Source organism: Triticum urartu, chromosome 7A (genome assembly GCF_056163025.1).
Source record: "Triticum urartu cultivar PI428250 chromosome 7A, HENAU_Tu73, whole genome shotgun sequence".
Lineage (NCBI taxonomy): Eukaryota > Viridiplantae > Streptophyta > Magnoliopsida > Poales > Poaceae > Triticum > Triticum urartu.
Window position 1 is genome coordinate 99,337,391 of NC_141879.1, and position 23,713 is coordinate 99,361,103.

The 23,713-nt window shown below is 48.0% G+C and overlaps 3 protein-coding genes across 3 annotated transcripts; 2 read left to right on the plus strand and 1 right to left on the minus strand.

Annotated features, from left to right (window-relative positions):
- Positions 1-4,110: 4,110 nt before the first annotated feature.
- On the plus strand, positions 4,111-4,618 carry LOC147958233 (uncharacterized). Its single transcript, XM_087537608.1, has 2 exons — positions 4,111-4,171; positions 4,302-4,618. Exons 1-2 carry the CDS (start codon positions 4,111-4,113, stop codon positions 4,616-4,618), a joined length of 378 nt encoding a protein of 125 aa, XP_087393734.1.
- A 2,970-nt stretch (positions 4,619-7,588) lies between these two features.
- Positions 7,589-8,254, plus strand: LOC125525970 (uncharacterized). The gene is made up of 2 exons (XM_048690973.2): positions 7,589-7,702; positions 7,785-8,254. The coding sequence occupies exons 1-2, from the start codon at positions 7,642-7,644 to the stop codon at positions 8,099-8,101; spliced, it is 378 nt and encodes a 125-aa protein (XP_048546930.1). The 5' UTR covers positions 7,589-7,641; the 3' UTR covers positions 8,102-8,254.
- A 3,547-nt stretch (positions 8,255-11,801) lies between these two features.
- LOC125525690 (heparanase-like protein 3) lies at positions 11,802-18,892 on the minus strand. Its single transcript, XM_048690690.2, has 9 exons — positions 17,384-18,892; positions 17,255-17,291; positions 16,965-17,151; positions 15,127-15,275; positions 14,807-15,040; positions 14,520-14,709; positions 14,322-14,447; positions 12,374-12,476; positions 11,802-12,307 (listed from the first exon to the last, which is right to left on the minus strand). Exons 1-9 carry the CDS (start codon positions 17,801-17,803, stop codon positions 11,999-12,001), a joined length of 1,755 nt encoding a protein of 584 aa, XP_048546647.2. The 5' UTR covers positions 17,804-18,892; the 3' UTR covers positions 11,802-11,998.
- Positions 18,893-23,713: the final 4,821 nt, after the last annotated feature.

Sequence of the window (23,713 nt, forward strand, 5' to 3'; positions counted from 1 at the left end):
CGCACACATAGGGCAGTTGATGGACGTTGCAATGTGGCGATTTGCGAAAACTCCCAAGCACAGTAAGAAGCCGTGTAGGACTTTCCACGCATGGATCTTGATCTTGGTCGGGACTTTGGAGCCCCATAGTTTTGCCCAAACAGGATATTCCTAAGATGGTTCCCCTTACGACCGTCGTACTATCGGGCAAACTGATGATCCCACTCCACATAGAGTATGTTGATCTCACCGAAAACATGTGATTCTTTGCAAACCTCCAGGCTACAAAGTCTTCTATCATTCCATGTGGTGCCAACAGAATCGACAAGATCCTTTGAGCATTACCAGGCCAAAACACATCATTAATCAAAATATGATCCCATAGACCGATGACATGATCATCAATCATCAAGTCCCAGACTTTAGATAGCAGGGTTGCTCCTCGAGGTGTGATCACGCATCCATTTGCACCAATGTCTATCTGCAGATCTGACCAAATGTTCACCCGAGAACTGTCCCCTATACACCAAACTGCAACTCTCCTGAAAGTTTTGATACCCTAAGAAAATGATTTGCCATGTGTACAAGCTTCTGCTCTTCAACATAGCATCCAGTAATCTCCCATCTGGATAATATTTGGCCCTCAAGATTTGTGCACAAAGAGAGTCGGGGTTCTCTAGTAACCTCCATACCTGCTTAGCAAGCAAAGCAAGGTTGAAGCTATGCAAATCCATGAACCCCAACCCACCTGTATTCTTTGGGACATAGAGTTTCCACCAAGCTGCTCAATGCATACGCTTGTGATTGTCATCATAACCGCACAAGTATTTTTATATTGCACCTGTCATTTCTTTGCATTTTTTTTAATTTTGAACAAACATCACAAACACCGGCATGGCCTGGGCAACAGCCTTTATAAGCATTTCTTTCCCTCATGTGGAGCGCAGCTTCTCTTTCCATCCATTCACCAACTGATTGATCGGATTGATAAGTACTCGAATGAATCGCTCATGTCTATCCCCACTATGGCTGGTAAGCCTAGATATTTATCATTAAGAGCTATTGTATTGATACTCAAATTCTGGCAAGCCAAAACTTTCTCATGCATTGGGGCGTTCGGACCGAAATATATGCTTGACTTAGCATCACTAACCAGTTCTCATCCACTGGGAAATGTGGAGTTTGATGGACAGAAAACAATCTCTACTCCTAACGTCTTAGTTGGTAGGATAACATGTTTTTTTTTCGTACCCACTTTCGCCAGGTTTTTCATCAGGTTTTTTCGTTAGGTTTTTTTCGTCTGGTTTTTTCTCACTTGGCACCGTAAAAAACAAGAGAAAATTTATTCTCACAAAACTATGATGATCACTAGACGGTGGCGAAGAGCATGGAGGTCTTGAAGATCTGAGGTCCCCTCACTTTTGAGTGCCAAGATGGCAATTGGAGGCGACGGGATCTAAAAAAAATTTAGATGACGGCAGCGACACTAGAAACCCTGCAGTTGTTAGCAAAATGCAACAAATAGGGTTTTCTTGCTTTGCTCCTAGCGCTTTTTCTTCCTTCGTTCGCGTGGCCCACCCCTAAGGCCCAAACTACATATAGCTCCGATTTTGTTACAGGAGGAGCGGCCCAGACCATGTAGCTTTCTCTGCTCCTCAACACAAGCGCAGACACCCCTCAAAAGGAAAAAGAAGACATGCGCAGACGGGATCGAAGTTGGTCTAATGACCGGACGCCTAGAAGGAGAGCTCCTAACCGGCGCCTTCAACGCCGGTTTCGCGTTCTGGCGCTAAAGCGTCACGCTACTGGGCCGGCCCAGGTGAGCTTCGACTGAACAGTAACCACGACGCGAAAAAAATGAACGTGAAGAAAAAATGCAACAAATAGGGTTTCCTTGCTTTGCTCCTAGCGCTTTTTTCTTCCTTCGTTCGCGTGGCCCACCCCTAAGGCCCAAACTACATATAGCTCCGATTTTGTTACAGGAGGAGCGGCCCAGACCATGTAGCTTTCTCTGCTCCTCAACACAAGCGCAGACACCCCTCGAAAGGAAAAAGAAGACATGCGCAGACAGGATCGAAGTTGGTCTAATGACCGGACGCCTAGAAGGGGAGCTCCTAACCGGCGCCTTCAGCGCCGGTTTCGTGTTCTGGCGCTGAAGCGTCGCGCTACTGGGCCGGCCTAGGTGAGCTTCGACTGAACAGTAACCATGACGCGAAAAAAGTGAACGTGAAGCGCGCTACTGGGCCGGCCTAGGTGAGCTTCGACTGAACAGTAACCACGACGCGAAAAAAGTGAACGTGAAGAAAAAGCGTGATAGCTAGGTTTCGAACTCAGGATCTCAGTCCTTTTTCTCCAAAACCTAACGCGAGAACCACTAGACCAAATAGGTTCTGTTGCTTTGTTACTAGGAAAAAGTTATACTTAACCGTTATTTAGTGAAACATTAACGTAAATCTGAAAATTAGTTGAAAAGTTATAGTTAACCGTTATGTTACTCTCGCAACATGATATAACTCAGATAACATGACGCATGGTGGATTAGTTCTGGAAAATACATGTGTTCCTTTCATTCCATATCTCCCAAGAGACAATCATGGAAAGGGAAGTCGGGGATTTGCTCCAAGTTCTAGAGGGGTGCATCACCGCGAACCACCACCCTGCCACTGAATTGAAGTTTGTCCAGTTATTCATATTCAAATAGACCTGCGTAGCTCTGGGCCGCTGGTGGTAATTGTGTGCGCGGGGGCAAAGCAAATGACTAAAGCAAGGATACATTTATGCCCAAACACAATGTACACTAATGTCTTGTCTATCACGAATGGATTTGGGGACAATATAAAAGATTTGGGAAACATGAAAGCCTTCAGATGCTATGTTGCAATGGACTAATGTGTTCCAAATGGGTGCACATGTAATTAGGGCTTCTATCAGATGCGGCCATCACTAAATTTAATAATTTCGTATCTTTTGCAGCGGCTACCCTTCCCGGCGATCTAGGTCTGGGCGTGGCATGTAAACGAATTGAGCACATAGATGCATGATAAACGATTTCTGGTGCCTGAAAGTGTGTGCATGTGTTAATTTTTTAGAAAATCACTAACGCGTGAGACAATCTATTTACGATTGGAACACCAACATCAGGAACCATACTGCTCGCCGCACAAGATAGTTTGATCAAGGAAGATCACGTAACCAAGCACGCTACCAGCCCAATACCAGACGAGCGTTTATCAAGGAAGATCAAGCCGCGGCGATGACGAGCTGCTCGTTGTTCCGCAGCACGTCGTCGTCTACCAGCGCCTGAGCATGATGAAGTGCTTTTGTGGCCACACGCGCTTGGGTGACGTCTTGAGGCGATCGACCAGAAGTGCAGCAGGGTGATGCGAGAAGGACGCTGGGATTACAGCCGGATAAGGACGGTCGGCGACGGCAGCATGCGCCGATGGTGCGAGCAGACTGGGCAATAACTACCGGGCGCTGGCGTCGCCAGTGAGCGGAATTAAGGGCGTCGTTCCCTTGATTAGCGGCAGATGGGGACGTCGGGTGCAGCCCTGCGATGGTGTTTTCAGTTTTGATTATGGGATTATATTATGTAGCGTGATTATAGGGGACGGACGCGGGGCTGGTATTTCTCTCCTGGTGGATGGATGGTGGTGGAGCACGGTCACTCATGAGAATTTGCTAAGTCCACACCCTAGAGGTATTAGATCAGTGATGGCTGTTGGATTAAGATTTATGGAACTAATTGTGTGGTGCTGATTGGTTTGCGCGTTCTGCGGGACTAATTGCTGGGTACACGTAAGAAAGTTCTTATTTGATTGTTTAATAGTAGTGGAGATGGAGATGGAGATATTGTTAGATGCATTATGGAATTAATTTTGATACTATTTTTTCGTACAAAGTTGATCAAATTTTATAAAGTTTGACTTTAACCAAATCTTATATGCAGAATAAAAAGAAACGGAGGGAGTACTTGTATATCTGGTGAATCATTAATTGAATGCTTGCCTCAAACTAATCGAAATACTGATTGCACATTAACTTCCTCTGGCCCGTTCCGTTCGCCTATTAATAGCCCGGCATTTGCCATTGGCGAGGTAAATCAAAACAATCATACTACTAGAGATCAGCATGGAGATCAAGCCAGAAGTGATTCTCGTGGCCTGTTTGTTATTCGGCATCAGCAACAGAGGTATAGTGTTCGGCATACCAAAGCAATCACGAAGAACTAGCAAGCAATTGTGTGCTAATATTTACGATCAGATTATCTCTAGGTCCATATAGCCACTCCTTAATTTCCTTTTCATCGTGTGTTTAAGCAGGCAGTGCAGCAGGGTGCAGAACTTCAGATCTTGTTGTCACCTCGCACACCTACCCGGATCCGGGGGGAAGGCCAGTGCAATACAAGAAGCTGGTGAACAACTGCGATTGCACGCAGAAGAACGTGAAGCTGGCGTGCCCAAGGTTCAACTCTTCCATCGAGGTCTACCCGGACACAGCCATCAAGCCGGACGGCGACGGCATTCTTTGCTCCCTCTATGCCGGCCGCCCGGTTGGGCCTAAGGAGAAGGTCTTCTTCGACATCCACTCAAGTACCCAGTTCAGCTTCCAGCCCGTCTCCTCTACCATTGTATGTTAGATATATACTGCGAATAAATGATGTCATGGCCATATCAGAAATATGCCTCCATAGCGACAAAAACGGTGTATTTCTGAATAAAGTTCTTAGTTCTTACCATCGTACTGTATTAAATTCAGATCTGCTACAAATCACCCAGTTTGCTCAAAAGGGCCACAATCAAGCATACACTGGAAGCAGCCAACAGTCACCCGATCCTGTCTTGTTTGCGGGATCTATACAAAGTACAGTAGATATGCCATTTGATGGGTTAGGAAACTAATTAAGAGTGTGTGGAAATAACTACTGCACCATGTGTTACCTTGTATATCTGACTTCACGCCTGAATGCCACTGCCACTAGGCCGTAAATAACCCATTTTCATCAAGGGTGAACTTGATCAGTAAAACTAGATTTTAAGAAAAAGTTTGGTGATTGGAATGGGCTAAACGAATCGATACCTATCAAGAGCAGTGTTAGCAGAATGATGAGCTGGGTAACCGGCCCCGAAATAAATGCAATCAGACCATACGAGCAATACTAGTACAAATCTCTACAGGTCACCTTCTCCAGAACAACAAGGGGTGTTCCAAAAGTGCAAATCTTACTATTGCAGATGTATCATTGCTATATACTCCTATTCGACATTGTAGGAAGTAAATGACCAGGATTTGCTTGATAATCAGCTGGCATGAGGCAAATTCAGGGGGGAAAATGGCACCAATAAAGATGGCTTGAGTATTTTAGTATTCACCGACTGAATATACAGATGATTGTTTAGCTATCTTTCGTCAAAAACTGATAGATTATCTGGCTACTGAGTTTCTTATACCAATAAGTCCCCGATTGGATTGCTGGATGTTTCCCACACCCATAAATGTTTACACCTGCATATTACTGGCCCTCAACGAAATACATTTTTTAGGCACCCAAACGAAAGACATTTTTTAGGGGTAAGACCAACTTTATATTCATCAAAAGCCACATGAAGTGGGATACAGTTTATGTCATGGGGTTGGTCAAGCCACACATGATGCCCATGCGCTAGAGAAAGAGAAAATCTAGCTAAACTTTGTGCTTTAACATTGACAGCATGACTCTCAAAAGTAAAATTACAACTGAAAACAGAAGATCTTAGTTTAATCTCTTGGATAATGGCACCGTATTTCCCTTGACTGCCCTTCCTTAAGTCCTCCACCACTTGTTTTGCATCCGAAGCAACTATGAATTGTTGGAGATCAAGGTCTTCCGCGAGAGCCAATGCCTCTCTACATGCCACAACCTCTAGGCTTGCCGGATCGTGAACTCCAGTTATGATGAGGGATGAGCTTCCCAGATACGTGCCGATTGAATCTCTACAAACAGCTGCTGTCGTTCCCCCTCTGCCTTGCCGAATACCTGTGTCCACATGTATTTGTGCAAAACCAGCAGAAGGAGCCTTCGGACGTGGGTTCGCGGCACCGGCGGGATGAGTGACACACGCTCTAGATTGCACCGGTTGCTTCTCATTAATGACTTTGAGCTCCTACATGAAATGAGTGACAAAGACATGCAGAGAATGATGACTTTGAAAAATTCCTTCGTGAATAGCCTTCCGTCTAGCCAACCAAATTGCCTATAGAGTAACAGCGAGCTTGACAAACATCGCATGCAATAATGAGTCCATTAAAGTGAATAACCAATTCTTCGCTCGAGGCTCGGTGGTGGCCACTAGTTCTTGAGCTAGCTCGTCATCGACCAGAGCCCAGGTACACCGCGACATAGTACACTCTAGCAAAGAGTGTCTTCAAGAGTCCGGTGCACCGCATAAACTGCATGAGCTTGACCTAGTCATGTGCCGATGTGCTCTGACATCCTTCGTAGGTAACGAGTGTTTTGATAACTTACATAGGAACATTCGAATTTTTGCTGGTACCAGCGTTTTCCATAGAGATTTCCAGGAGCTTTCATAATTGCTCACACCAGAAGTGCCCGCCGAGCCCTCCAACCAAGCCTCCCTTCTTTGCTTGGTGGCTACTAACATCCTATATGTAGATATGACTGAGAAAGCGCCATTTTTTCTCATAGTTCCAGCACCAAAAATCCGGCAAGTTCCTGGTACAAAGTGGAATACCTAGGATCAGCAGAACATCCATGGGAAGAAATGTCTCCCCAACTAATTGTCTGTCCCAGGTTGCTGAAGTGGAATCAATAAGCTCAGATGCAAACATTGCTGGATCGGGAACTCTGTATCCATAAGGACGCATCATCTCGTCTCGAGGCAACCAATTATCATCCAATACATGGCCTAAGACATTCTTTACGTCAAACATGGGCTCCCCGACCGGGCCAACCCATTGGCGACACCATGTAGCGAGTGGTTATTATGTTTTTATTTGGTTTCAAAAAACAGAAAAAGAATTACTTTTTAAAAGTGAACAAGAGATTGTTTGAAGCAATTTTTTTTGAACTTTGGTTTTCTTGGAAAATTTAGAACATTTTTAAAATTCCTGAACATCTTTTGAAATATCCAAACTTATGATAAAACGCAAACACTTTTTGAAAATCTGAATATTTTTAAAATTATGAACATTTTTAGTAAAACACTAACGGTTAAAGAAGTTGTGTATATTTTAAAAAATTACAAGAGCAGTCTATAATAAAAAATAAAAAAATAAAACAATAAACAAAAAAGGAAAACCGTGAAGAAAAAAGAGAAAAGGACGTTATGGGACTTGAACCTTCTACAGAGTTTCCAACATTAATTGCAAAAAAAACCCTGAAAAGAAGCTTTGGAAAGGTTACGAATTAAAGTTTCCAAACTTTTTGCCTTATAAATGGGTACAGAGGGAGTTATACGTTATCTCAATCAAATCTGCACTTATCTGGTGAATCGAGAATTGAATGGTTGCCTCAAATAAAGAATCGAAATCCAACTGGCACAGTAACTTCCTTTGGCCCGTTCGCCTATAAATAGCCCGTCATTTGCCATTAGCGTGATAAAACAACACAATCTGAAGACGGCGTATCTGCTTGCACATCGGGGCTTAGTACTAGACAATAGCATGGAGATCAAGCCAGCCGTGATCCTTGTGGCCTGTGTGTTATTCTGCATCAGCAACAGAGGTACGTTGTTCAGCGTAGCAAAGCAATCACCAAGAACTAGCAAGGCACTCTTTAATTTGCTTTTCATCGTGTGTTTAAGCAGGCAGTGCAGCGGGGTGCAGAACTTCAGATCTTGTTGTCACCACGAAGGACTACCCGGATCCGGGAGGAAGGCTAGTGCAATACGTGACACTGGTGAACAACTGCGGCTGCACGCAGAAGAACGTGAAGCTGGCGTGCGCGGGGTTCAGCTCTTCCATCGAGGTCTACCCGGACACCGCCATCAAGCCGGACGGCGACGGCAAGCTCTGCACCCTCTACGCCGGCCGCCCGGTTGGGCCTAAAGAGAAGGTCTTCTTCAACTACGAATCAAAGACCCGGTTCAGCTTCCAGGCCGTCTCCTCCACCGTTGTATGCTAGATAATGTTGATCATGGATTCACAAATATGTTTCCATAGTGACTGAAAGATAGAACATCTCTATTATTCAGGTAATAAAAGATTTGGAGTGTCTGTTTCCAAAAAAAAAAGGATTTGGAGTGTGATTGGAACGGTTGAAGGGGCCAAATTCTCTGTGCGACATGTTTTGATTTTCCCCTCTCCCATCTTGGTTTTTTCCCACTGTTTTCCTGAAAACCATCTTTACCCTACTCTTTTTTTAACATAAATAACTTTACTCCTCATATAATAGCTATGTCATTTACAATATGTGGAAGAATAAAGTCAGGGGGATTGGAGTCCCAAAATTGAGATAAACCAAGACTAAAGCAGTGCTTTACTAAACAATCAGCAACAAGATTGGTTTCCCTTTCGCAATGAACAAAGCTGACATTTGAGAAGTCCATCGCCAATAGACTAGTCTTGGTGACGATTGGCACATCGGGACCCATGTAAGCATCAAGGTCTAAAACTGCCTCCAATGCATGTAAACTATTTGATTCAATGATTATATTGGAGCACCGATATTTGAAGCCAGAATAAGACCATACCGAATAGCCTTTATCTGTGCCGAAACCACTGATGCTACATGAACCATAGGCCATGTTGTGGCTGCGGTAAAATTACTCCGACCATCTCTCGCCACAGCTCTGCAAGCTCCTGCCAAGGTCTCCGCATGAAATGGCGCATCTACATTAATTTTCACACAGACTGTCTCAGGTTTCTTCCATATTTGCTCAGATTTTCAAACTGGCTGATTCGGAGTATTGACGTAGACCAAGTAAAATCTTTCCTCTTTACTAGTATTGACCAGTTGATTGATAAGCCAAGAATTGATTACCAAATGAATCCTTATTTTCCATTTCCTTTAGTAAGACAATAAGTGATTACCAAATAAAATCATATTTCATATTAACAATAAATTGATTTTTCTTAACGCGGGCGGGCCATGAGTCGGTGGCTTGCCGCTTTGGCTGCCATGTCAGCGATCGTGTTGATGCCGGTTTGGCTGCCATGGCAGTAGTTTTGGCTGCTGGCAGTGCCTTTGGTCGATGCAGACACATAGTTTGACATGAAAGATAAACAGGAGAGCAGAGCAAGCAAAGGGCCACATCCCCCATTTTCTCTAACTGCAAGCTGTTCCAAATCTCCGCTCTACCTGAAGCCCCAGTGAGGCCCCGCATCTAGTCAGTAGGTATACGTAATCTTCCTCTTTAGCCAGGATCTGGCCACATAAGCAGAGGGGGGTCTCGGGCAACTTGCTCCAGTCCTCTTATCAGGCTTCTTAGTTTTTCCTTGACAGGGCCCGAGTACAGCATTTCCCAGGTAGCCATCATCCCAGCAGCTTTCCTCCAGATCACCTGGATATTAGACCATGGAACAGAATTGAAACACATGTCATTTCTAACTATCCAGATAGCCCAGAGAGTCGCTGCAAAAGTAACCTTCACTACAGTGTTGGGATTACTAGACAACCACTCTAGCAAAGAAGATATGTTCAGAACAGTATTGGTGTTAGTAATCCCAGCAACAACTCTCCAAACCTCCTTAGAAACAACACAACAGAAAAAGAAATGGTGGCAAGATTCAGGATCAGTGCAAAAAAGGCAGGAACCATCAGGTATATGTTGTCTTTTTTGCAGGTTATCCCTGGAAATGGTGGCAAGATTCAGGATCAGTGCAAAAAAGGCAGGAACCATCAGGTATATGTTGTCTTTTTTGCAGGTTATCCCTGGTAAGAAGCTTATTATTAGCTAGTAACCAGAGGAAAATCTGATATCTAGAAGATATTTTTTTCCAGATATTAGCACACAACCTCTGAAATTAATAATCTTATACAAGGATTTAACTGTATAAATCCCTGTAGTCTCATAATTCCAGCAAATGGTGTCTGCCTCCTTAGTCAAAATATAGTTACTAATCAACTTAAAAAGGGAGTTCCAGGAGAGTAACATCTCAGGAGAGAAGTATCACCTATCCACTCCACTGGTCTTCCCAGAATCTAGCCCTCCTCCCATTACCTACTTTCCAGGAGTACCCAAACTTAACAGCTTTAGCAGCCCATATTACTCCCTTCCAGAAGGGGGAAGCTCCAACAGAGCTACAAGTGAAATATTAGGACTCTGGGTCCTGTATTTTGCATCTACAATCTGTTTCCAGATTTTGCCATCATCTAGGAAGTATCTCTTGATCCAGGAGGCTAACAAGCACAAGTTCATATCAACTAAATTGGTGATCCCTAGCCCACCATACTCTTTTCTGAGGGTAATAGTAGATCCCCAAGAGGCCAGATGGTATTTACGGTGTCCCTCATAATCATCCCGAAAGCAATGAGCAAGTTGGGAGTTTATCAAGGTAACAGCCCATTTGGGAAATTTAATAATCCCCATTAAATAAGAAGGAATACTAGCCAAGCAGGCTTGAACTAGGGTAAGCCTTCTCCGAGTAGACAGGAGCCTCCCCCTTTCCACCCTGCACCTCTCTTGATGATCTCATCAATGACAAGCTACAGGCCCTCTCTGCGGAGTTTGCAATGATGGTGAGGGCCCCCCTAAGTACTTAATAGGAAAGGAGCCAATCTTACACCCTAGAGTTTGAGCAAAAGCTTGAGCAACCTCACTATCAATATTAATAGGAACAAGATCACATTTATGGAAATTAATCCTCATGCCAGACATCTGCTCAAAACAGGATAACAACCATTTCAGGTTTTTGGCATGAGCTAAATTACTATCAAGAGCAGGGTATCATCAGCATATTGCATACTGATTACACCTGCAGGATTATTAGGGGGAAATAAGCCTTCAATTAGTTTATTATCAGCAGCTTTTATCAGTATTCTAGTGAATACATCAGCAGCTAGCTTAAAAAGAACGGGGGACGCAGGATCACCTTGCCTAACCCCTTTGCCAGACACAAAATATTCTCCATTGGTGTCATTTATCCTGACACCAACAGAACCATTATGAAGTAGAGATTCAATTTTCCTCATCCAAGTAGGACTAAATCCTCTCTTCTTCATCATATCCAGCAAGAATTCTCTATTTTGTCTTATCATAAGCTTTTTCATAATCTAATTTGAAAACAAAACCAGATTGCTTTTGAAGCCACAGCATGAATAATTTCATGTGCAGCAACAATACTCTCAGCAATAAATCTGCCTTTTAAGAAGGCAGTCTGGTCAGGAGAAATTAATTCATTACAAACAGGGCCAAATCTATTAGTAGTGCACTTGGAATTTTTTTTTTTGAAACTACAGTTGGTCATGGCCAGAGGTCTATACTTATCTAGCCTAACCGCATCATTCAAAACAGCAGATTGTATGTGGATGGGAATTGAGATCAATCCTGCTATACACACGACAATGCCCACACGATTTGAGGACGATGCAGAAGATCACACCATCCAATGTACAGCAGCAGCGCTGGTCCACCGTAGGATACGAGTGTCGGCTGCATGTCGTCTCTGCAGTATCGTCTACGCAGCAGTTTGGAATTGAGATTGCTAAATTAAATGCGAATCACTTAGGTTCTGTGTATGTGATCCTTGTAGTATTGTAATCTGAGAGTGTGAATCAACAGCACGTCCTTCCAAGACTACAATGACCTACGAGTCACAATGAATATAAAAAGTGACACTTGAACAGAGACCTTGCAGGTGAACTGAACAAAAGAGATGCCAAACTGAACAATGTCAGTTGTTGCCCAGAACTGAACTTGCCCAACAATGTGAAGGATGGCTCTGGCTGTAGTTCACTAGATGTAGTTCTTTTTTACATCAGACGGTCTGGTTCCAAGCAGAGGGACTGTGTGCTCTGATGTTGATGTTCTAGCCACTCTTATCCCAATCTATAACAACAAGAACAACAAAAACCACGCCCTTAACTACACACAGGGGCATAATAATTGGGCATGTGAGCAAAGACGATGGACAGAGGCTCAATGGCAATGGGCTGCGCCGCATCCAGTATGATGGGCTCCATCCTAGGGATGTTCCCATCTGCATCAGTCGTCAAGGCCCTGCCATTGAGCAGCATCACCTGGCTGTGAATGTCGCCACCTTCAGGGAGGAGGTGGTACTCCTCCCTTGTGACTCCAGACGCCTCAACTACAAGCAGCTCCTCACTTGTCAAGGACACGTCATTCCTGGCATTGCCGTGCAGGTTCATCAACAACAAAGTGATGCCTGTCTGAAAAAACAAAAAAGAGGAAGGTTAGTCGACGAGAGTATGGTGATGAACATGCAATGTGCTTACCGAGTTCTTCGCACAATGTGCGTAGGCACGGATCAGGTTGGTGGTGCCGCTGAATTTGGCATCTAGAACTTTGGTTCCCATCAGGCGATGCCATAGTAGCGCACTGCAGAGGAAATAGGAAGAAGAAATGTCATTAGCCCCCTCTTTGATTCTGCAAGTCCATGTGTCATTAGCCAGTAAACACACGTTCTTTGATTCTGCAAGTCCATATGCCATTAGCCACTATTTGCTTTGCAAGTTACGTTAAGTACTCTAGTCATTAGCCACATTTTTGTGTGTCAAAATGCAGAGGAAGAGCAAGACAAAACAGAATAAATTCTCTACAGCGAGAGGATGGAAGGATATGTCATGTACAGGAAGAAATTCAAGACATAGCTACTAACTTTTTCTCCAAATTGTTTTCTGGTCAGGAGAACCTGCAACCAGATGAAGTAATAAAATATGTGCAACCAAAAGTAACAAATGATATAAATGAGCACTTATGTAAACCATTTACTTCAGAAGAAGTTGAGAAGGCACTATTTATGATGAAACCAAATAAATCACCAGGTCCAGATGGTTTTACAGCAGGATTTTTTTCAAAACCATTGGGAACTGATAAAGATTGATGTTTGCAATGCAGTTTTGAAGTTCTTGCTTTACAGCAGGATTTTTTTCAAAACCATTGGGAACTGATAAAGATTAATGTTTGGAATGCAGGGTTGAAGTTCTTGCAGAATGGTGAAATGCCAGAGGGCCTAAACAAAACAATTTTGGTGCTTGTTCCAAAGGTAAATCATCCCCAGAATTTATCTCAGTGCCGATCAATAGCTTTATGCAATGTTTTATATATAATTTGTTCAAAAGTCTTGGCAAATAGGCTTAAACTAATCTTGGATGAAATAATTTCAGAGGAACAAAGTGCTTTTGTGTCTTTGCGTTTAATTACTGATAAGGTTATTACAGCTTATAAATGCATTCATTACATTCGAAATAAGAAAGGTAAAACTGGAGCAAGTGCCATTAAATTAGATATGACTAAAGCATATGACCATACTGAATAGACATACCTTAAAAGGATAATGCAAAAACTGGGCTTTCATGATTACTGGATTAATTTGACAAGGAAATATGTTGAAACAGTAAGCTTCTCGGTTAAGGTGAATGGTCGTTTATCGAAACCCTTTAGAGCAGCAAGAGGATTAAGGCAAGGGGATCCTATTTCTCCTTACCTGTTCCTGATTTGTGCAGAAGGTTTAACAAGCTCACTGAACAAAGCAAAATCAGCAATCTTCTTCAGCCCAAACAGTAGTCAAGAGACGAAAGAAGAGATAAGAAAATTATGGAAATACAAACAGAAGCTCTAGAGGAGAAATATCTGGGACTACCTACGGCCCTAGGAAGAAGAATGACATGGGCCTTTGAAAAGCTAACTACAAGATTGAGTAACTTAGCGGGTGGATGGTCAGAGAAAATGTTAAATTCTGCAGGTCGTGAAGTTCTAATTAAAGCGGTCATGCAAGCAATACCCACGTATAGAGTGGCTGGGAAATACTTCCATAGCGTGAATTTTATGAAAGCAAAGAAGAATAGCTCACATGTTTGGCAAGCTATCTTAAAAGGGAGAGCAGCACTTCACTTAGGCCTGATCAAGAGAATTAGAGATGGCATGTCTACCAATATATGGGAAGATAAATGGATTCCGACAATTCCAGGAGGGAAACCAATGTACAGGAGAGAAGGAACAAATGTCTTCATGTATCGGATGTTCTGAATGCAGAAAGGACTGAGTGGGATTTTAACAAAGTGAATAACAGTCTGCTGCCTATAGATGCAAAAGAGGTTTTTTTTAGCAAGTTAGTAGTATGGGCCGAGCTTGCTCAACAAATATAGAAGAAAAGGATCGAGGATTATCAAGGAAAATCCAAAATACTCTAATGCAGCCCATAGTAACAGCAGTATACCATACCTGTAGTAGTCAGGGTTTGGTTGGAATGTTGTTGTGTTGAGCAGGCCATAGTTGCCACCAATAAAGCTCTGCCTGCAGTAAGTCTTTGTGTTGTACTTCGCTGACATGCCAAGTTGGTCCAGGTACCTGAAAATACAACCCCATGAGAACAACCTCACCAAGAACCAGATAGTTTTACAGTTCAGTGTCCCACATTACCAGAAGCTGAACACAAACGCGTCAGTGACAAGGTGGTGGCCACTGTTGTAAGCCCCTCCAGCCTCGCCGACCCACGCGACGGCGGACGTCCCTGAGGTTTTCAGCAACTGCTGGAGATCGCTGAATTGTCTCGCCACCCTGTCGAGGTAAGACTGGTTGAGGATCCTCTTGACGAGGCCGGTCTCCACTCCTGCGTTCGTTCAATGTTTAGCAGATTTTGTTCAGGTCCTGGTTCATGTATCGGACAATGTTGCATCGTTAGGCTGTATGCAGTGAGCTTTACATACCTGCCCCCAGATTGTAGATATGGTGGCTGACCACACTGACAATATCTGGACTGGTTTTGGTGATGAACTCACCGAACCAGTCTTTGTCGAAGAAGCTTCCCGGAGCGAGCAGCGGCGGCTTCAATGGGCTGTCCTCGTAAGTATCTTCGACGACCCATTTCAGAAAGGTCGCGTCTTTGGCATATTGGTCAGCCGCGATCAAGGTGCCGACTGCCTTGCCTCCGAGCTCATTTCCTGCACTTATTCAATAAGATGTGACATCTGACTGAAATTTCATCCCGGTTCAGTGTACCAAAAGAAATGGCATAGACAGAACATACCGAGCTCCCAACCATGGATTTCATAGCCCTTGCTGACAGTGTACTGGATGAACGATGCTGCATTTGTCAAGTCCCAGTTCCCTCCCATATAGGACTCGCCGTCCGTCTCACGGACGTTGAGAGCGTTCAGCCCGAAGACCACCTTCGCGCTGCAAGGAAAAATAAGAAGAAAAAAACAGTTTATTCTTTATATTACCTATGAGCATAATGAAAGTTTGCCAACGTCCGCTGAACCTTTCACGGCTAGCATAGTAGGAACGGGAGGTTAATGTTAATCCCCTGACCCAAGGCTCCTGAGACTAATATGCCTGACTGACTATCTGAATTTCTGGTGGCGGTACAGTACGGGAGGATATCCATCAGAAGATTCAAAACGATGTGCCATGTACAATACACCAAGACTGCACACATTTTCTCCAACACGACTACTAGTACTGCATTGATCTGAAAAGCATCGAGATTTACCAGAGAACTAACGGCCATGGAGAACCCAGGATGCGGGGTGAGTTGGTTGGCACGAGCGGGGATCTCGTGGTGGCCATCGTCGGGGGGCGGGCGCCTCTCCGGTGGCCATGGAGGAGGTGCACGGCGAAGCTGCGGCGGCTATGGCGGGGCGGTGGAAGGTGGTGGAGCGGGACGACGCGTGCGGGTGGATCTTGCGGCGGCGCTCAGGGTGCTGCTGGCCGCGCCCTGATCCCCACTGCTGCATCTTTTTTTTTATGAGACAAGCGGCTCGGTGGAGTCCTCCTATACGGCCCAGCACGCAGAATGGGCCGGCCCAGAAGGGCGCGAACATTTTTCCAATTTGATGATCAAAATTTGAATTTTCATGAACATTTTTTAAATTCGATGAACAAAAAATGAATTTTATGAACATTTTTTTACATTGACAAACATTGTTTGAATTAAAAATGTTCACCAATTTAAAAAGAAAATCACAAAAATTAAAGTAAAAAAGTACGTAATTTCCAAAAAACTGTTCATGATTTCAAAAAACTGTTCACAATTACAAAAAATGTTCATATGTTTTTAAAAATATGTTAGAAAGTTGAAAATGAAAAATAAAAATAAAATAGAAAAAATTACGAATTTAAAATATTTTCTCGAATTGAAAAAATAAAATAATGAAAAAATGTAAAAGAAAATAATAAAAAGAGAAAAAGGAAAGGAAAAATTTGAAAGGAAAACAGAAAAATGAACAAAAAAGTAAAAGGAAAAAAATAAATAAAAAGAAAACCGAAAATAAAAAAAAGAAAAAACCGGTTCAGCCAAAACCGGTTTGGGTGAATCACGTTAATGGGCCGGCCCAGAGAAACTCCAGCGCTCCAGGGGGTGGGTGGTACGCGCTACCGCGCCGGCTCGGTGTGACAAGGCGTGGGGATTGTCGCGGGTGCCGCGGGACGGCCACATATATTTTTTACCGTCGGGACAGCCCACATCGAAGACGATTTATGTGGGCTTTGATTTGGGTGCCGCGGGCAGCCCACATCCACCCGCGGCCTGCCTTGTAATCCAAGGGCCAAGGCTTAAAAAAAAGAAGCACGTGTTTCTCAAAAATAAAAGGCACGTTAAGATTTTTCAGTTGCTCAAAGGAAAAAACGTGAAGATTTTTCTAAAAAAAAAACACGCGTGAAGATAGGCACTCCCTCTCTTTTTTTTTTGGCTTGTAATAATTGAAGGGGGGAAAGGTGACGAGTCGTGGAGGCTAGGGCTTAATTTGGGAGTGTGTGATTCAGCATTCAGGTCAAGGGATCTTGCACCAGGAAGACAGGAACCCTCCCCTCGATCGATCGCATGATGCCTAAATAGTTTGCGGGCTGAGAGGATCGGAGACGTACCCAGACTTCTGGAAGAAGGCGTTGAGCTCGTCCCAGCGTGCCATGGTCAGGCACCCGCGAGTGAAGCCGAACACCGCCGACTCGCTCTTGGTGAAGGGCACGCACGGCAGCCGCCCGTCGCCCGGGGTGTGGTAGATCACCTTGTCCTGCAGCGTGCCGCCCAGCCGGAGCACCAGCGGCGAGAAGGCTGCAGAAGAGGAATTCCGCTCGATCGGTGAGCCGCCGCCTCGGCTAGACCGTGGGTGGGAGTGGGATGGACATGGATCATGGACGGCCGATCGCTTACGTACCTCTGACGGCGTTGAGCAGGATTCGGTTGGAGAGGTCCTGCGGCAGATGATGGAGTTGAGAACGACAGGACAATGCGGTCAGCGCGCCGGCGGTGAGCGGAGGGTAGAGGGGGCGCGGGGCGTACGTACCAGGTTGAGGAGGGAGGCGCTGCCCCAGCTGCACGTCCCGTAGTCGCACTTCTCCGGCGGCCAGCAGTCGAGCGTGGCGCAGACGATGAAGTCGCCGGTGGACGCGATGGCGACGCGGCCGTCCACCTTGACGACGCCCGACTCCGCCGCCGCCCCGACCCGCAGCAGTGCGAAGAGGCACAGCGCCGCAGCGAGCCACGCTCGGGATCGGCGTGGGGCGCCGTCGACGGCGCCCCTGGCAGCCGCGGAAGACGACGCCGACACCGTACGCCGGCGGGCCGACAGATCCTCGCCGGCGATCGTCATCTCCCCGCGCTCTGCCGGCCGGCCGCCGCCTCCGGCGACAGCAAGACCGCTGCCCCCGCCGCCCTCCTTCCCTCTTCTCGCTCCGGCCTCCTCCCCACCTTCTCCCTCAGCCATCCTTCCTTCCTTCTCCGATTGACAGCCACCAACCACCGCGTCGCGCCCGTTGCGCCTCCACCAGCCGGCCGCCGCCTCCGGCGACAGCAAGACCGCTGCCCCCGCCGCCCTCCTTCCCTCTTCTCGCTCCGGCCTCCTCCCCACCTTCTCCCTCAGCCATCCTTCCTTCCTTCTCCGATTGACAGCCACCAACCACCGCGTCGCGCCCGTTGCGCCTCCACCAGCCGGCCGCCGCCTCCGGCGACAGCAAGACCGCTGCCCCCGCCGCCCTCCTTCCCTCTTCTCGCTCCGGCCTCCTCCCCACCTTCTCCCTCAGCCATCCTTCCTTCCTTCTCCGATTGACAGCCACCAACCACCGCGTCGCGCCCGTTGCGCCTCCACCAGCCGGCCGCCGCCTCCGGCGACAGCAAGACCGCTGCCCCCGCCGCCCTCCTTCCCTCTTCTCGCTCCGGCCTCCTCCCCACCTTCTCCCTCAGCCATCCTTCCTTCCTTCTCCGATTGACAGCCACCAACCACCGCGTCGCGCCCGTTGCGCCTCCACCAGCCGGCCGCCGCCTCCGGCGACAGCAAGACCGCTGCCCCCGCCGCCCTCCTTCCCTCGTGTCCCTCCGGCCTCCTCCCCACCTTCTCCCTCCGCCCTCCTTCCTTCCTTCTCCGATTCACCGCCACCAGCCGGCGCCGGGAACGGCCGTCGGCGAGCATCGCTACTCCGCCGCCACACGCCGAGTCGCCGCTAGCGCGCGCGATCGAACAGGCAGAGCCCCCAGCGGCAAGATTCAGCCAGGCCGGAGCAATGGTTGGGTGGATTTTGCGGGGAGAAGACGCACTAGCTAGTACTAAATGCCACAGCCACACCCCCGCCGCTAGGGTTCCAAATCTAGTAGTCGACGAGTGGTGCGCGGAGCCATTTTTGGACTGTGCGGAGAGAGCGAGCTAGCTGGGCATCCACTCTTCACACACACACACACATTGGCGGAGCTAGGATTGGACCAAGCCCCGGGCCCAAAAAAAATCGTCGCGAGGAAAAAACTTAACATCCATAAGGCTATAGCTTCTCAAAAGATATTCCATACAAAATATGGCTCAATTGCAAAAAGAAAATAGAATTTGCGAAATTGAGCACAGGCATCAGCAGAAATACCATGATTTTTACTCTCTTGAGTTGACATTGCAAGTGTGTTGCTTGAAGTCGAAGGTGGTCGTCCCATTTCTACGGCTGTTTCGGTTTGTGGTGTCGATTCAGTCCCCTCGGCAGTTTGATTCCCTCCATCTGAAATGATAGCTGTACACACCCCCATTACAGACACCGGTGAAAAAATCTCTTCATCTTATTTTACTACAATATAAAATAAAATTAGCAATTACATCAATTTGTGTTCAAAAATACCCTTGGTATAAGACTAGATACATACACATGCACATTATCTCAGTGAAATTTAGTTCAGAGCAGATTATACACTGATACACACAGAGTCACATTTAACATTATAGAACAAAATATAAACTGAAAGCATGAGAAACCGAAAAGCATCAAAGAAAAATACCAAGGTGCGGCAGTCAAGCAGCTAGCGGAGGATGGCGTGCCTCGCGGGAAAACAGCGCAGAGGTGGGCGGTGGCCGGAAGCAGGGGGGAAGTGGGGGGCGGAGACGGTTCGTGGACGACTCCACGGCGGCGGACAGCGGTGAGAAGAGGCAGCGGCGTGAGCGCTATAGATTGATTACGTACAGGCGAACGGCGGCGCGGATTAAACGTCTCATGTGCGTGCGTGCGTACGTGCGAGCTAGGCTTTGGGCGATCGAGTGGCTCGCGCTACGGGCGTCCATGGCTTCGTGCTCGTGAGCCAGCCCATCAGTCTTTGAGCCTCCTTCGTTTGATTGGGCTGTACCCGGGGCCTGTAGAAACACTTCCTATAAATAGCCTGGTAAAATCTGCACGCCCCGGGCCTGGCCCTGGGTGCCCGGGGCCCAGCTCCGCCCCTGCACACACACACTCACTCACTGACTGATCGTCCGACAGCGTGGGTGCCAGGACACCACTTCACCCACACCTCACTGCCATTTTCGCCGTTATTCTCGAGCTGCATGCTACTGCACGAAAAAAGAAGAAGGCATGGTTAGCCTCAAAATAGAAAAAAAAACTTTCGAGTCGGCTACTTTGGCGGAAAATGGACAAATCACAGCTAGAGCAAAAGTTAGCTTTGAACAAAGTAGAAGACGGAGGGGCGTGGGGCGAGACGGGAACGTACGCGAGGAGCGGTGGGCTGGATCAGCGAGGCTGCTGGATGGATTTGCCGAAACTAGAGGTAGACGAGAATTGCGTCTTTGGACCCACATGCCTGGAAACGGCAACGTTGGCGGTGCAGGTTACTGATCACAGCCCAGGAGGGGATGTATTAATGAGCTTGGACAGAACTCTGATCGAGCTCTCCATGTGTTGGGTGAGCAGATTTGTGTGGCCACCATTGACCATTTGCTGCTATACGTACAGGAACCATGGTTCAAAGCTAAGGGCATCTCCAGCCGCGCCCCCAACAGGCCCCCCAGGCCATTTTTTCGGCGCCGGCGTCGAAAAAACGGCCCGGTCGCGCTCCAGGACGCCGAAAATCGCTGGTTCGGACCTTTTTTCCGCCCGACGGTCACAGGCCGAACCCGGCGCACTGGGGAGCAGTTGGGGGCTCCGGCGCTAGAGAAAAGCACGCCTGGCCCACACCGACAGGGGAAAAGTCAAGGTTTTCTTCCCCCGACTCGCCTCGCACCCCCCGCGCCCTCGGCCACCACTAGCTATATCCCGGCGACGGCCGCCGCCCTACTCCGCTAGATAGCCATTCCCCGCCGGAAAATAGCAGCGCTTCGCCACGCCAGCCCCTCCCACAGCAGCTGGGCGTTTCCGGCCGCGGAGGCGCGGTTTAACGGCGGGTACACGCCCACCGAGCGCAAGGTGTTCGGCGTTTTGCCTGCCTCGGCGATGGACTCGGATGAGGAGGAAGAGCTCGCCGCGCTGCTGGAGGAGGAAGCCGCGGCCGACGTCCAGGAAGAAGAGCATCTCATGGTGCTCGCCGCCCTCGGCCAGCTGCTGGCGAGCAATGAAAAGCCGCGGCGAGGTGGCTCGGCGCCGGGGCGGATGAAAGCAAAGAACCGGCATCGTCTCCAAGGCTACTGCATGCTCTACTCCGACTACTTCGCCGATGCTCCACTTCATGGCGAGAGAACATTTCGGCGCCGTTATCGGATGAGCTGAAAGCTCTTCCTCATGATTGTGAATTCCATCCGGGAGTTCGACAACTACTTCAAGTGCAAGATGGATTGCACTAGCGCTCTTGGATTCACCTCCATCCAGAAGTGCACGACAGCGATGAGGATGCTTGCATATGGAGCTCCCAGTGATTCACTCGACGACTATGGGCGCATGGCCGAGTCCACCAGTATAGAGTGTTTCTACAAGTTTTGTCGGGCAGTGGTGGCAGCGTTTGGGCCACAATACTTGAGAACACCCAATGCGGAAGACACTGCTCGGATCCTAGCCTAGAATGCAGCAAGAGGATTTCATGGGATGCTTGGAAGCATCGACTGCGTGCATTGGAAATGGAAGAATTGCCCATTTGGTTGGCAGGGGATGTACAAAGGCGCCAAAGGCGGTTGCAGTGTGGTGCTTGAGGCGGTAGCCACACATGACCTTTGGATTTGGCACTCCTTCTTTGGTATCCCAGGAACTCACAATGACATCAACGTGCTGCAGTGCTCTCCTATTTTTGCCAAGCTCGTTGAGGGCCATTCTCCTCCGGTGAACTTCGAGATCAATGGGCACCAATACAACAAGGGGTACTACCTAGCAGATGGCATCTATCCGAGATGGTCGACATTTGTGAAGACGATCTCAAACCCTGCGGCAGGAGGCAAGAACGCCTGGTTTGCGAAAGTTCAGGAGCCTTGCGGGAAGGATGTCGAGCGGGCATTTGGTGTGCTCCAATCTCGATTCGCTGTTGTTCGGTACCCCGCTCAGACCTGGTCCAAAGATCAAATGTGGGAGATTATGACTTGCTGTGTCATCTTGCACAACATGATCATCGAGAGCGAGCAAGAAGACCCAGTGTTTGACACTGAACCATACTACAGGCAGGGTCCTCTAGCCGAAGTTGATCACCAGCTACCGGCAACTTGGACTGCCTATCTCAGTATGCGTCAGGAGATCCGAGACCCACAGGTGCATCATCAACTGCAGAAAGATCTGATTGAGCACCTATGGAGGCTCAAGGGGGACGCCGTGTGATGAAATACGAGTTTTTATTTGTTGAACTATATAATTTGCATTGAACTATTTATTGTTGTACTATTTTGTTGAAGTATTTGATTTTTCTGTGATGAAATATGTGATAAGAAATAATTGTGTTGATAATTGAACGCCGAGACACGGTGAAACCACGCCGAATATGGGCCTATTCTCGCCCATATGGGCCCTTTATTCGCCGAAATTGGGCTGCAAAGTGGGCCAATTTCGCCGCCTGGGAGCGAGCTGGGGGCGACGACTGGGCGCAAAACCGCCCCCAGCGCCGATTGTATCGCAGGCTCGCCCCCAGGGGCGATTTTTATGCGTCCTAGGGGGGCCAACGGCTGGAGATGCCCTAACTGGACATACGATGTGGGAATGTGAGAGAACTTTTGAATGGTTTGTTATTCAATCAACCAGGGCTCCCGTGTCGCTCCCGCCGTCGACACCCACCCCCACCTCCCCTCCTCCTCCTCCTCCTCCAACCGTCGTCGGAGGGCGTCCCCGGGCAAAACCTCGCCGGCGACGGCTTTCCCTCTTCTTATCCAGGCGTGGCGGCGCGGGACACTAGCTGGCGACAGGGCCTCGCGTGCGGACGAGGGCGCGCACCAGTAGTCGTAGCGCGGTGCGGAGGCATGGACTGCTTGGTCAACAGGGGATCAACGACCAACTCCACCGGGCGACCCTATCATGTCCGTCCCCGTCCGTTTGGGGTAAAACGGACAAACGAGGCGGCCCAGCGCACAGGAGCAAACGGACTTTTGTTCGTTTTGTGTCCGCTTTCGACCCATCCGCGGCCCAAGTTTGCGCCGCTTTTGGGGTAAAACGGACACCACGCGGACACACGGGCCGTCTGCGCGTCCTCCCTTGGCCCGCCCGTCGGTGGCACGGGGCGGGCCTTTTTTCTATCCGCCCCCCTCCCTCCCTCCGGCCGCACCCCCTCCACTCTTCCCCACTCTTCCCCTCGCTGCCGCCGCCGCCGCTGCCATTGCAGCCGTGCAGTTCGGACGCGCGCTCGTCCAGTCCCTTCCGCTCGGCGCCGCCGAGCTACCCAACCACGGCCACCTGGTTTGCGCACCCGCCGGCCGGATTTGGAGCGGATCCGGTCGGTCTTGAGCTCGCCCGGCTGTGGGAGGCCGTGCCGCGCCATGGACTGGCCGGGCACCTCGCCGGGAAGCCCTGGCAGGGCCGCAAGGCCACATGCAGGAAGTGGCTCCTCCTCTAGCCGCTCGGATCTGCACCGTCGGTGGTCCGCCGGCAGATACACGAATGGCGGTCGGCCGGGCTTGGTGCTTGCCCAAAAGCTCGTCGGCGCACCGTTGCCACTCATTAAGTGCGACCACTGCCCAAGGATAGTCGTGCGCCGCGTGTCTACAACGCCGGAACATCCCGAATGGGTGTTCATCAAGTGCTTAAACGATGGGGTATGTGCTCTTTTTAGCTTCGGTTTGTGCTCTAGATTTGACTAGTTCTGCTAACTTCAAATTTTATTGTGTAGCATGGATGCAAGTTTTGGTATTGGGAAGAAGAGTACATCGATATATTGACAGAGCGAAATTTAGTACATGTTCGTGCACTTTTAGCTAGCATAGAGGCTGTAAATGAGACAAGTGCACTTGTTGCTAGATTAGAGGCTAGACACGACA